This window comes from Serinus canaria, chromosome 1 (genome assembly GCF_022539315.1).
Source record: "Serinus canaria isolate serCan28SL12 chromosome 1, serCan2020, whole genome shotgun sequence".
Taxonomy (NCBI): domain Eukaryota; kingdom Metazoa; phylum Chordata; class Aves; order Passeriformes; family Fringillidae; genus Serinus; species Serinus canaria.
In genome coordinates this window covers 24,338,498-24,353,645 of record NC_066313.1, presented here as the reverse complement: position 1 = coordinate 24,353,645, position 15,148 = coordinate 24,338,498, and the positions used below count along the sequence as shown (strand labels likewise).

The following is a 15,148-nucleotide window of genomic DNA, read 5'->3' as shown; positions in this document are numbered from 1 at the left end:
TTACTTGATCATGTGAGTCTCTTCATCAGCATCATAGAACTCCTCATCTTCACTTCCACTCCCTGTAGAGCTGTCTTTGTCTCCAGACTAGAAGCAAAAGGGAAGTTGTTAGTTAGACTGAAGCCACTAGATCAGTCTCAACATAAAGAGCACAAACCACTACATTTTTGTGGAATGCTGGTATAGAAAAAGTAAGAAAACACAGGTCAAACCACTGTATTAAAACTTTATAGAGGACATTATGTGAATTCAGATTCAAATCCTTGGTTCTTCAAAGTATCTTTAAAGAAAGACATGGGGTTGTAGTGGATGGACTTTCTCTGCTCCACCAGCACACTAGAGAATATATGCAGGAGAGACTGGCTAGAGTGGCTCTGAAGTGGTAATCTACTAAGCTTTCTTAAATTTAGTCTAAGCTGCCTACTCTGTGGAGAGCTACTGGAAACACAGTAGCTCACCACAGCTCAGAACACACATATTACTTATTTAGGTGAAGCTTCTTCATCCCCAATTCATACTTTTCCTTGGGTACCATAGACATTTTACTGTGCAAGTTGAATTAAAAAGATCCCCCTGCCAATACTAAATGAAAGTGTTATGGAAAAGGGAAAATCATTACCATATTGTATGTTCAGAAGGTAAAACCCCTATTATAAGCATACCTATCCAGTCAGAGTCCCTATCACAACATAATTTATACCACATACCCAAAATAAAGTCAGCTATTACAGCTAATTGATTTTTATTTGGCCAGTGTAGCATTTTTCCATGGAACTGACACAAACGATTCCAGTTAAAAAGGTTCTCCTGCTAGTATAAACTCCACCTCATTTGATTATTTAGGATCTTTTCCCCAATATGCTTGCATCCATCCTAAGACCTCTGCCTGCCTAGTCATATGCTAAGAAGGGTGAGAAGAGAGGGTGAAAAATAGAGAATAGGAAATAGTGCTCCTGACTGACAGTACATGCAAGCAAAATCTGTAGCTTTAGATCTCTCTTCAGAGGAGCTTTGCTACAGCAATGTGAGCAAAGGAATTTCAAACAGTTTGAGCACTACGACCTGTCAGAAGATGTAAAGGGAATCATGTTAGGCTTTTTTTTTTCTAGACTTCTAAAACTATTTGAGGAAAGTCAGGCTATTACTGGGTGCTGTCCAACTTGAATATCATATTCATGTATGTTAACAGGAACAAAACCTCCGTTCTGGGCAATCAGAACACATGTTGTCTTGAAAATGGTACAAAAGGACAATGGATTCCACAGGGGGAATTCAGGATATGCCAAATAAATTTTAGATCTTTCTCACAACAGCTTCATAAGACCTCTCATGGCCTTGTCAAATAGGGTTAATGTTTAACAGCTTTCCATTTTATCAGCACTTTCTTTGTGAGCTTTAAAATAAATCCCTAATGCATTCCAGATATAACTTCACTGGAGTTACAGGATTAGTTAAGGCCTGAACCAATGACTTTTTTCATTCGGATTCAGTAATTTTAATCCGTCTGAGCAAAATGTTCCTGAAAACCATTCAGAACAACGCCCCCTTTAGTGGGTCCTGTTGAGGTTGGGATTTTTAAGGACAAGGAAGGACAAGGACAGAAGGACAAGGAAAGAAGATTTAAACCTGAGAGGACTGACTGACATAAGGCAACCAACTTATGGAAATACTAACAGACAATACTTGTAACCTCAAAGGGTAATACTGACTGTAGTTGGTGAAAGAAGAAATGAAAAATGTGACTTCCCATCTGTAAGCTGGAGCACCTGCACTGCTTACGAAAACTGCTTTTGTTGGTAAACCATCTGCACAACTATGATGTAATAATTGTGTAATTACCAAAACAACAGCTGATGTAAACGTATATGATGGATTTGTGTAGTCAGCAAGAACGTGGTGCCATAACACATCATACAGTATGGTTGAAAATGTTTATAAAATAAGCATGTAAAGTAGCTAAAGTATAAAATTAAGTGTTACAGGGCTGCCTTTTTCAGCCTTTCTTCAAGGGTGCTTTTGTCACTAAATTGTGTTGTCCTATCAAGAACTATTATAGCAAAACTTGGTAAACAAGGCAATGCACTGAAGCTTCTGATAGGAAGCAAATGTCCCTATTCTAGAAGTACATGATTTCTGTGAAAATAAATATGACTACCTGTGAATGTTAGAATGCTTGACCAACAACTATTCAAATGAAAGTAAAGGTGTTAAAAGAATCCTGTCTCATCTCAGCCTAATAGGGCAACTAACATTGTTTGTTACAAGTTTTCCCTTCAAGTCTTTTGACCACTTATTCTATTTCTCTAAGTCCCTCCATACTTCAAGTTCTGGGACCAGGATTTAAACTTTAAAATTTCACCCAGATTCAAACATCCACTCCCAGCTCTCTAGCTACTTCTTTCTAATCCCACTTCATTCACAGAGAATTAACCATGTCAAAAAACCTCCACGTGAATGGAAGATACAGTCACCCAGAGAGGTGTTCAGGAGTTTAACAAAATAAAGTGATCTGAAAATCACAATTCAAGGAAACCTCATTGAAAAACATCCTGCTGCCACATATATTTACGGTTATACCTGGGAGTTTTGTAGTTCCAGTATTTTCAACGAATCTCATTTCCCAGAGTCAATAGTGGGAGAGATCTCAGAGGTTAGGCTGGCTTTAACCCATTACAGACCTGGTAACTGGCACTGCAAAATAGCTGGGGCAGGTCAGAAGTAGTGGGTGCCTTTGAGAGCAGCCCTTCACAAGCAGGCTTCTGGTTTTGTTAACATCTAAGGCTTCTCAAGCTTCAGCACCCAGCTTTGGCTGAAGCACACTGCAGCAATCAGTCTTGGAGATTAGAGACACACAGACATCACTTTATCCCAAAGGGAAATGCTGTAAGCTTGTGGCCTTGAAGGGATGAATTAATCCAGCTATATTTCAGCCTGCATTTCCAGAAAACATTTCAGACATGATGATAGGGCTGCTACACTATCTTCTCCTTGGGGCCTATCCTCCACAGGCCAAGAATCACTACCCTAATCTATTTAGAGTAGCAGATTCAAGCTGACAGCTGAGATAAACACAACAGAAAAGTACTAGGAAAAAAATTAGTATACCTGTGAGCCATCTAGGGCTTGCAGTGACATGGCTTCATCACCCAGCCTCCAGTAGGAGCACACCTGCAGGTCTGAAATAGTTTCTAGCAAAGGGCTGTTTAAGGTCTCTGGCAACAACAAGCTTAAGAGCCCAGACAACAGACCAGTTGCTCCAAACACAATGTAAGGCAGAGACCACTGTACAGATTTCTGGAAAAAATAACAGAGTTAGGTTGAGATTGGTTCCATGTAGTTCATGTTGCATATTAAAGGACCTAGCCTTTATAACCATTCCCTCTGGCAGTGTTTGTGTTCCTATTTAGCACAAAAGTCACCAATCCTTCTGCTGTGAGTTTTTTTGTTTGGTTGGGTTTTTTACCAGTATTGCCAATAGTATCTTGTCAATACTATTAGAACCCCACAGATTTTGTCATGAACTTTAAAAGAAACATCTGCTGAATTTGAACTCAATTCTTGCCTCTAATGTATGTACTTTTTAACAAATGTAACATTCCTCTGCAGAGGGGAATAGATACCCCAGAAACACAGACATGCTGCTTGGAGATCTCTTGAGGCCATCTAAGCCAACACCTACTCTAAGCACAATTACAGCCTCAATTAGATAAAGTCAATCACTGTTTCACATCATCAAACAGCAAAAAATCTCCAAGGATAGAGATTTCACCCCCCCCCCAAGCAGATTGTTCCAGTCTGCATTATGCCTCTCAAAAACATTATTTTCCAAATTTCTTATCTAACCCCCAAGCCAAAACTTGTGATAAACATATGCTAACAATGTGGGATAGTGTCAAAAGCCTTCCCTGCTCTCCTCCCTTTCCTCATCCATATTGCCCTCCATGATGAAATGGCTGACTAGCAAATCAAGCTGGCTTTGAGAAGGAATTGTCCTTAATAAATCCATGTTCGCTGATCCCGATTACCTTCCTTGCCTTCTCATGCTAATAAACAGATTCTGGGAGGTCATGTCTCAATCCTCCCACAGACTGAGTTAGAGGTGCTCAGCCTGTAATACCTGGGTTCCACTTGCTGGTATTGAATATACATACAGGATGAGCCTTTTTCCTCCCACAGCTACCAGTGATCCTTCACTACAACAGTGCTTTACCACAGATGATGAACACTTGCTCCACCATCACAACCATTCTTATGGAATCTTACCCCATGGAATGGAAAGCTTTCAGCTCTAAGTGTTCTTGAACCTACTGCTCCTCCTACTGTTTGCTGGCCTTCTGCTTCCTCAACTGTGCTGACAGGCAGAGTATTGGAGAGAAGCTGTATCTCTCAAGACTGAAGCACAAGTATTTCAGCTTATTCCATGTCACCCACCAATGGGATGCCCCTCCCATTCATCAACAGGCATATTTTCCTTAGCTGACAGAATCCTTATTTATGCTCCTTGCCAGTTTTAGCTTCAACTGAGCTTTGGCATTCCTGGCATCATCTGTGACAGCCAAAGCAATGTTTATACTCCTCTTCTGATGCCTGTCCCTGTTTTCACAGTAAAGAAGGCTCACTTTAAAACAGGGAAAGAGTTTAGCTGTTTGTTTCAAAAATTCACATTTCAGAGAGCAATTCTAAATTGCTGAAAATAACAGGCTGTGATCAAATAAAAGACCAACATTTCATCTCTTATCTCAGCAGTTAACTTCTGCTCTTTTTACTATTATGAGATCTCCAGGCAAGATACTGAAAATTTTTTAAAATACTGGAAGAAATGGTGAAACACATAAATTATTGATTATTTTCTCAAATCAGAGTTCATTTGTTATATAACCAGAACTACTTTCATTTTCATGGAACTTCTTCAAACACTATGATCCAAGATTTGTGTCTCATGCAGTATCAAATCTCTGGCAGACACAATATAATGAATACCCCAGCTGCTACATAAAAGCTGCCTATTAAATCCACCTGGCAGACTGGCAGCAGCCTTGGCTTTGCCTGTAGCTCCCCAGAGGTGCTCACGCTCTCACCTGCCCAGTGCTTCGTTCTGCAGATTAAAAGGCTCTCTGTGCTCACCTGCCCTTTTGCTAACCTTCTGCCTCACATGTAAAATGGCAAATGGCAGAGAGGAAAATTACCTGAGATAAAATCTGTCACATTAAAGGAATTGTCACAGGGCCTCAGCAAACAGCTGGGAAAAACCTGCACCCTTTTTACCTACATACACATAAGCACAGGAAAGTAATGGCATCATCCCCATGTTTTGTTCTTTAGAATCCTTCTTTGCTTTGCTAGTGTATCAGATCTCCACATCACCTTCATTTACTGAAAGGCAAACTGCTATGCTGATATTTATAACCCATGGATATTTAATAAAGTGTACTGACATTAAAACAAACTTTTTCTCAAAAATATGAGTTATTGAGCCCATATGCTTAAGTTTGATGCAGTAGTTCTTTTAACCACATGGGTGTTTTGCTATTGCTTGTGCAGGGTTTCAAATTTGGTATCACCATCTTGGTGATTTGAAAATAATTATATTTTAAGGTCCACTAGATAGGTCCCAAAATTCCCACACAGCTAAAATATCTTCTAAACTAAATAATGCTGAGGTTTTGTCTAATCATGCAGAAGATATTGCAATGCTTTTGGCCTACCATGATATTGTTAAGACAGGCAATTTATGTATGTTAATTTATAAATGAAATTTATCCCTAACATTCCCATCTCTGTAAGCCTCTGATACACCAGAACCACAAACCAAAAATAGATGTAACAGAAGTTCAGACAAACCAATGAAGGGACAAAAGGTGCAATGATTCCACCAACACGGGAAAACATGGAGCAGGCACCCATTCCAACATTCCTATGAAAAAAACCAAAAATAATTAATCTTTTGAAAAGTGTTATTGAGCAAGAAAAAAGACTCAAGGAAAAAGTCATGACCCTGAGCACATTAACTGGCAAAGAAAAGGCAAATGTAAGTGAAAGCATCCCAAGAAAGGAATGAAATGTGTTTTTTGTGATTAAAATGATGCAAAAATCCCCTTTACATTCAGAATTTTTACATAAACATATAGGCAAAACAAATGTGATTTTAGTTCATGCATCTTGCCTGTGTCTGAAACTCTGGCTGAATTCATTTATTCAAATCCTACTCATCATCAGATTTACCCACTCATGAAAAACACCACAGTATGGTTTCACTGGTGGCTGACCAGCATATGCACCCATAAGCTCCTGTCTTCCCTGTCAGCACAAGCAGAGGGTGCTTCTGCCCCTACTGCTGCTCACACACTGCCTGTGAAGCACAGAGTTACTTCTACAAAGTTTATTGACCAGTCATCTTCAGTGTTTCTGGTTAAGCACATATGATAATACAGTTGTCTGGTTTTATAAAGCACTCATTAAAAGAAATATCTGCAGTGCTGTAGTTATCCTTATTAGTAGAAGGGGAGTTGTAAGCAGGCCAAGCAGCTAAGGTCTATTTTACTGTTACATAAAAATACAGTTAGTCTGAAGAGGACACTGCAAACTTGATGGAAGAGGGAGTGAGAAGGGAAGAAATTTCATATAACAATTACATATAATTGAAAAAATCAAATAAAAAACTATAGTTAATAGAAAAAATTTAAGATCATGTAAGAGAACCAGAAAAATGAAGACTTAAAAAAATTAACTTGTGTTACCTTATGACAGTGGGATAAAGTTCTGATGTGTAGATGTAGACAATATTAAAAGCAGCACTGATTGTCAGTTTTCCCAGCAAAGACAGAGAGCGACTATTGACCACTGCAAACACTCCAGTATCTGAGAGAGAAAATGTGACCCTTGTAAGGCTTTTGAGCACTCCAATACACCTCAAAGCATTTCAATCACACAATAGTATGGTGTGAAAAGGAATCTAGTGAAGAATCTAAAAGCTGAAGCTACAACACAATATTTTCAGTCTACCACTAATTAAATACTAAATTAGTTCTATCAGAAAGTTCAAGAAGAGTGTAACAGATATCTTTTCCAAAAGTGAGTACATTTTTTTTTTAACAAGAGTCCTATTCATTGTCATTTCTATAGTATGACGATATTCTTCTAACATTATTATTTTGAAAGGAAGGTGCTGTGAAGAATCACACTAAATTCCCATCCAGCTTAGCTTATCAGAACAGCCAGTGCTTATCTGCTTTTAACAGGCAAATCAGAGCTCATGCCCAGTGAAGACAGGTGCTTGCTTCTGGCCAGTGAGCCCTTTCACTTCCACAGGCACTTCACCCTTGCCTGACTTGGGCAGTTCAGTACACAGCTGATTTCCTGGGGTCTCATTGTTCTGTCCTCTCTTTTCACATCTTATGTTTGGAATGATATGAAAAAATTACTTGGTGACTGGTACCAGTCAAACCATAATACTTCCAAGTGTTCATGCTGAAGCACCTGGAATAATTCTGAAAACCTGAGTTGCATCCCTTTAAAAAATCTTTACCTATTTTACCCCCTATTAGTCCCACCCCTTTAAAAAAGCTTTACCTATTAGACCTACTGCCATCTAGAGCAAATTCTGTACTCTGTAATAGATGTTTAATTTCTTGAATCACTCTTCAAGCATTTGAAACATTCTCTTATTTTATCAAAGGTAATATACATCCACAGATCTTACAAACAAGGTGAATTTATCTATCTGGTTTTAAAAAGAAAAGTTGCTATGTAATCTGAAATTTAACATTAGTGCATCTTTACACAAAAGATATTTAATTTCACATTTCTTAAAGACTCCCCAATTCAGAAGTTTATCAGAATGCTCTCCCAAGCAGTAAGTTATGTGGCCACATCACTATTATTACAAGCACACTACTTTTGAATATTACAGAGCAGCGTGGGAAAGATGGAAACTTGCTCCATCACTCAGTTCTTCAGATTTTCTGACATTGATCTTCCACTTGGAGAGCTATATCCAAGTTGCATGGGTACTACTTACACTAACCTATCATCTAGCTATTGGGAGATACCACAAGAAATATCATTCATTGGGATTATGTCAAAAACCCTGGAAAGGAGCAACTAATGTGATCAGAAGTAAGGGGCAGAATCCAAAGGCAAAAATTCAAACCCAAACCTTACAAAGAAGTTTTCTGTAAGGTCTTAGGGAGATTAATGCTTATTCTTTTTTTCTAATGACTTGGCTTCTCTGGCTTCAAATACTGAGACTCACATAAGGTATGAGCCTAATCTTCCAGCAGCCATCAAATTATTATTCTGTAGGATGCTGCTTTTACCAGTTCTTATCACAGACTTCAGAAACAAAAAACTACTTACCTCTCTTCTTAGGCAGAAACATGACAATAAGACAAGCCAATCCTCCCAGGAACAGAAATGCACTCAACGTTCGCTTCCGACCAAACCTGATACACAAAGATAACAAAGGTTTATATTGTGCATTAGGTTTGTGGGTTGCAGAGTAATGAATCCTCTGAATTCACACTGACTCTTTCTTTGCAGTTGGGAATTCTGAATTCCATCTTCCACCAACACCTCCTCTAACACCGTTTTTAAACAAGCTTCTGCTGCACACTTAACAAAATGAGCACCAACTTTATACAGCGACTGACAATTTCTAGGATTTGGGGCTGCTTCCTGCTGTGTGTGACATTTGTAAAACTCCTGAGGAGACACAGAGCAGAGACTGCCAGGAAATTCTACAAAAACTGAGAGACATTGGACAATGTCTCTCAATGTATCATGGTTCAAGCAAAGGCAGAATATCTGCTGTGCTATTCCAGGAGACCACAGGACATCCCGAACAGAGTGGGGTCGGGATAGCTCTGTCCCAGCAGCGAGGATGGGATCACGGGGCAGCGGTGGGAAGGACGCTATCTAGTGTTAGCCTGCAGGCAGCGCAGCTTTCTCCGAGCTACATCAACCCCACCCAAGCCAGAAGGATGGCTCACCGTGAGGTGACCGACTGAAAGCAAGTTAAACTATTTGAAATAAACATAAATCAACGGCACTTTCACATCGAAGCGGTGAAGCCCCACACAACAGATACAAGCTAGTAGGTGTGATACATAGAAAACCTATCTTTGATAGAAGTTTTAAGGAAGTTTTGAATGGGTTAATAAATTCCATACTTACCATTTTTGGTTAATCAAGTAAATACAGACTGGGTATGCTGGGATTTCTATCAAGCCTGACAGGGCTAAATTGGCATAAATATTTCCGCCTAAGTCACCCACATTAAGGGTAAGACCGTAGTAAACCAAGCTGCACACAAACCTGCAAAAGACAGGAGAAAAAAAAGTTAAATCAGAGCTGACACTGCCTGCCAAATCGAAGCACTGGTCTGGCACAACACAATATAAATGATATCTAGTGCTTCAGCAGATAGGTCTAAAATGTTTTGCTGTAGGTCTAAAATGTTTCGCTGTAAGTGTGTGATGCCTACTAGGGAAATAAACCATTCTGTCCCAGCAAAGACCCAATTCCTGACTTACTACTGAGTAAAACTTAAGACTACACTTACAAACAATGTGCATAAACCAGTATAAAGTTAAAATACAATCATGACTATATTATTTAACTTCAGAAATGTCCTTGTACCTTTTGTTTTTATTAGGTTACACTTTCATCCACACTTTTTCCAATTGTGTCTAAACCAAATTTCTCAAGCAGTTCAAACAACACTCTGACCTTCTTTTAATTTCTACACCCTGGTCCCATTTTATTCATTCATTCTCCAACTCTGTTTAACTTTTCTTTTGTAACCGTATTGTCATGTAAACCCCGGTAAAGGGAGTTGTCTTTACAGAGAGGAAAGAAACCGGTCACTAATTCAAATCAGCAATTCTCATTTAAGGAACAGAATAATCAACTATTTATTCTGCAGTAAGCACTTTGAAAAGCAACATGAAAACAGCTCAGTGCTGTATGCTGACAAAACCATTTGTTTTATTTTTAATTGATACATCTTTCCCAAATATATGCATTATAAAAGTAACTATATGAGCAGTCATGCCCAAGGACCTGCATACTATGTCACACATAAGGTTTTTTTAAAGCAGCAGCAAAAGACCTCAGAGCTACCAAGATATCTGAAAAAAAACAGGCACTTTTGGAGTAAAATTTCTGCTAGTAAATGGAGGGAGCATCACCGGCTCCTGCTCCTCACTGCAGCAATATAGCAAGCACTTTCTCTTAAGAACTGCTGCCTACAAGGTAGGTCATCCACCTGCTAATGGGCTCCTTACAAACAAAACAAGGAATAATCCACGTGAAGAGGTACTGACAGCTCTGGGCCTAAGAGGAGGAGACTGCGACTAATCTCAGCAGCCTTGTGGGTCAGAACAGAAGAGGTAGTTCTCAACTATTCTGAGACTCAAAACACAAGATATAAATGCAGAGATAAAATACCTTAAAACTGGACTAAAACCAGCTTTGTGCTAGAAATGCACAAAGGAAATAATGTAACAGATACTTAAATACTATAAAGGATCCTCTTCAGGTACAGTGTCCCTAACAATCTGTAGGATGAGGCAATTCCCAGCACCACATTCTCCCAAAGACTTCAAGAGGTTGCAGTAGCCCAGCTGGGCCTACAAAGCATTTCCAGTACCAGGTGAACATCATGATCAAGGTGCGTCCCAGGAGAATCCTGTAGCGGAACAGGTCCAGAAAGCTGCCAGCCTCTCTGGAGCTCCTCTCTGCTGGGAGTTTTAATGAAAAAGTGCATTTCTGCTTGCGGTTCCTCTTTGCAATGAGGTAGAGGGCATCTTCTGCCTCGTTCAGACGGCCCTGGGAATAGAGCCAGCGGGGGGACTCGGGAATGAATCTGAAACACAGACACACACAGACACCTTCAGGGGTTTTCTTCTCTATGAGGCTGGACTTGTCTAAAGGAATAAGGCTGAAATGCACTTCAGTATAATAAAGAGTTTTCAAACAACCCTTCAGGTATAAAATTCCTGTACTGAAACAGAAACAAAGCATGTTGAAAGGAAACGTAATCTGTACATAATTTAGATACCAAAAAATTACACTGAGTGTATACATATATACACACACAGAAAGAACAACATTACAAGTATGATTTTATACATATATATACACACAAGTATGATTAGGATCCTGTCTTTGGAGAATTCAGAATTAAGGAGGCACACATTACTACAAGTAACACAGAATGCTTTTGTAAGACCCACTAGTTCCATTTCTCATTTTCCACAAGACCAACTTCCACTTCCCAGTTTTCAGCTTTTTACCAAATTCTCTCCTATAGACAAGAAGGCAGAAACTGTTCAAAGGTCATGCACCTTGTGTGCACTCTTCACTTGACAGGTCTGTAACTCCAATATTATCTACTACATACATCTTCTATTTTTTTCAGGCTTCCAGATCTAATTTAAACTTTTAAATTAGCCTTTGGCCAGAAGCTTTTGAGGATTTTTGCCTCAGACCAAAAATTTTATTTTTCCTCCAAGTTTAAAAGAATGTGATTCTGTGTTTTCACCAAAAAAAAGAGCTAAGAAAGGAACATATTTTCTTCCCCAGGATAAAAATCTGATAGTATTTTCTATATTGAGTAATTTTTAAGCAATGCGGCAGGGAGGCAGTGTGAAATTTGGAATTTAAAAAAAACCTTTTCTTACAGGAAAGACAGGCTTCTGAGCACAGCTCTGAAGTCACAAGCATAAGTCACTTCAAAAAGTTGTACATATCAATCTGAAAATTAATTTTTTTTCCAAGGGTGCCTATCGCCACAAGGTTCTGAAATATCCAAAGTGTCATCTCTGCCTTTCACCTCATGAACAGCCTCAAGGACCCTTCCCTGAGTTCTGATGCTTCATTTGAAAGGGTTGCGTGGATTTTTTGAGGAGCAAAAGCTTTAGTCAAAGAGTTACTGAAATTAAACAGATGTTGGAAAGGAAAAGACCTCTAGTTTAAAAAGCAGCTGAAGTAATTTTGCTCTTTTAGCTACTGAGATTTAGATGTCAGAAAGCAAGTAAGAAAAGAAGACCACACCGCATCACAGAGCTTTCAGTGCTGAAATTCACAAAGCCCCTACTATCTCCAAAAAGATCACATTTGAAAAATTAAAGGGAGCTGTCCATTTCTTCTTTTGCATGCCACTTTTAAGACTGGACAGAAAAGCAATTTTGATGCTGTTCTCTCTGTGTAAACACAGGAGAAGCATCATGTTATCACATAAATACAAAATCATTCCTGTATCTTTTATCATGTGTTCATAGTGCCTTGTAGCACACCAGTTTAGGTCATCTACAGCACACCAGCTAAAGAACAGGATGTGCTTCTCTTCCACCCTAGAGACTGTTCCCATCTACAGGAATACTGCACACACAGTACAGTGTAGACTTACAGGCTCAGATACTGCAGCACTACTATTTGAAGAAACCACAGACCATGTGTGGGGGGGAGAGGGTGACTACAAGTTGAGAGAAATACCTTATTTACATCATTTCATGACATCCTAAAAAGTCAACTTAATAGTTTGGGTACTCTGCTTGATTTTTTTTTTTTTTTTTTGACATCTTTCTTCATGAAACTCAGTTTGAACAACTTACAGAGAGAAGAGAAAGACGACTGTTCCTTCCAGATTAACCACAACAGCCAGAGTCCTCCAGGAACGAATGAAATACCCTAATAAAGCATACTGGGCAATTCCAACAGCAAAGAACAAGCCACCAATAGAACCTAACACACAATTAAAAACAAAACAAAACATTATCACTTCTGTAAGAAACACTAGTAAATCTCAACAAACGGGATCAGACAAGAGCTAACTCTTTACTAGCAAAAATTCATTCAGCAATTCAGGCAGAACCACAACTCTTTGACCAAAGAACACCCCATCCTTCATTCATGCAGAGAAGAAGTATTACATCAAATTGCAAAGATCAATAAAAGCCCCTTCTACATCCTCCACACCCAACAAAGCCCTGTAAGAAATGAAGTCTTCTAATTCCAAATATAAGTATGTGTATGTATGCAGCATAAGTATGCACCTTTCTATGTGTAAAAATAAATACTACAAAACATTGAAAAACTGGTAGTTTTAGGAATATGTAGTATTCATTTATAGCTTCCATGATTTATAAGACACACTATTTTAAAACAGGCTCAGCATAGCACTTCTTGGGCTTTGTAAGTCAGGCCCTGGAGCTCTAGTGATGCCTTTGGTTTTAGCTTTCATATTTTTCTGATTCTGTACTGCTTTAGTGTGTGGTTCTGAACTTCATATTAAGGGATATTAAGCTCTCTTCACAGAAGAGCTAGACAAAGCAATTCCTTTTCTAGCTTGGGACCGAGGACCACTGATCCAAATTTCAGGCCCAAGAGCATAAACAACAGTGGACTGAAGAGAGCAAAACAAGAAAGATGGGACTTATAACCTATGCTATAGCTGGACAATTAACCCCAATATGCAGATGGACCAGAACTTATAAAAGTGAGAGACCCCGTGATCGGTTGTCCATTTTTATGATCATTTTGGTTCATCTTAGTTGCAGCCCTGGCTGGGTTCCTGTACTGCCCTAGGTGCATCCATTGAGGCCTTTTAATAAATACCTACTTTATTCTTTAACTCCATCTAGCCTCTGTTCCAGGTCAGCCTTCACATGGCATCAGTAGCAGTAGAGGTTACGCTCATTTCTGAAGGACAGGTCCAACACTAGCAATCAAGACAGTTAAGGGGGCCTGTATCTTCTAAATTCTAAGGGTTATTACTACATGGAAAAACTTTTTTTAATAACCTATAAGCAACAGTTCTCTCGTCCTCCTATGATATAAAAACACTTCTGATTTCTTTTTAAGAATTGCCAGGAAGGAGAGAATTTATATTTAGCATATGAACACTTGGCTTGTTTAGCAGAGTCCAACATTCTGATTAGTAGAGCTCAGTTGTGACAAATCTTGGATGAGTATTTAGCTGGTAACATTAATGGGAGAGGTTTCAGCTGGATCTTTGTCAGCTTGAGTAATGCAGAGATCTGAATGGCCCCAAGTCATCTACTCTGCTTGTCCAAGGTTCATATTAAACAAGCAGAGTTCAAAGGCTGTGATCACAGATATGCTCAAGCGAGCTAAATTTGCAACTGCTTTGTGTGCCTCAAGTGGTGAGTGAGATTGAAATCTATGAATTCTGACAATAAAGGCAGTTTACCTGCTAATGCCCAGTAGGCCGTACCCACACACTCATTCAGTAGAACAAAGGCTACCAGTGACATCCCACCATTCATCATCCCTACCAAGAATCGGGAAATGGCAAAGAATTCATACGAGGGTGAGAATCCGTTTGCAATGGCAAACAAGATGTCAAGTGCAAAACCTGGAAAATAAAGCAAAAAATTTCATTTTAGAAGGGTACCTAAAGAAACAGAAGCACTTACTGGTATCTTTATTTGATGCCCACTGGCATCTGTCCTAAGCCATCATAGTAAACACTGCCACCACAGGTTTGGAAAGAAATTTAAATACCTAATATCAAATATATCAAAAGTCACTATCAAAAAGGAGGGGGACACAGAAGGAATGGTTTTCTGATACATAGGTTGCAGTTTGAACCTTTAAATTTAGTTCATAGCAGACAATTTTTCTATACAGCCAGAATCATTGTCTGATTCCTGTTATAGATGGCTTTATATTTATCCCTGATACAGATGATCAAATATCTCTCCTCATTTTTAGAGAGCAGTGTATAGAAACCAGAGAAGAGAAACACTGCCAGGGGACAATACATGATGGGTTTGCAAACAGAGCAGGCCCACCTTTTTGTGCTTTGAATAAGTGCTGTTCCTTCAAACAAAAAACAAAAAGCATAAAACATTTATTTAAACTCTACATGCTCATGCATTGACACACAACTTTATACATACACAAAACATTCAGTTTCAAATGTTGCTTCAACCAGGGACAGTTAGAAAGCTTATGAACTTCAAAACAGTATGAGAATCACAAATACATAAAAAATTAAATCATGCAGACAGGGGATAAAACGTGCAACAAATTCCTAACAGGTTATACAGGTAAGAATGCTGTTACAAAACTACTAAACATACTAATTGCAACTTGCAGAGATCCCATGAGCACAACGTTGTAC

At 38.9% G+C, this 15,148-nt stretch overlaps 1 protein-coding gene across 1 annotated transcript in view; it reads right to left on the bottom strand.

Moving 5' to 3' along the window:
- Positions 1-15,148, bottom strand: part of SLC22A15 (solute carrier family 22 member 15) — a 31,957-nt gene continuing 16,809 nt past the window's right edge. The window contains exons 4-12 of the mRNA XM_009102577.4: positions 14,213-14,377; positions 12,615-12,744; positions 10,649-10,864; positions 9,172-9,312; positions 8,356-8,441; positions 6,738-6,858; positions 5,842-5,914; positions 3,106-3,294; positions 1-87 (exon numbers count right to left, since the gene is read on the bottom strand). Coding sequence (XP_009100825.3) covers positions 1-87; positions 3,106-3,294; positions 5,842-5,914; positions 6,738-6,858; positions 8,356-8,441; positions 9,172-9,312; positions 10,649-10,864; positions 12,615-12,744; positions 14,213-14,377 — 1,208 coding nt within the window. The remainder of the gene's footprint in view (positions 88-3,105; positions 3,295-5,841; positions 5,915-6,737; positions 6,859-8,355; positions 8,442-9,171; positions 9,313-10,648; positions 10,865-12,614; positions 12,745-14,212; positions 14,378-15,148) is intronic.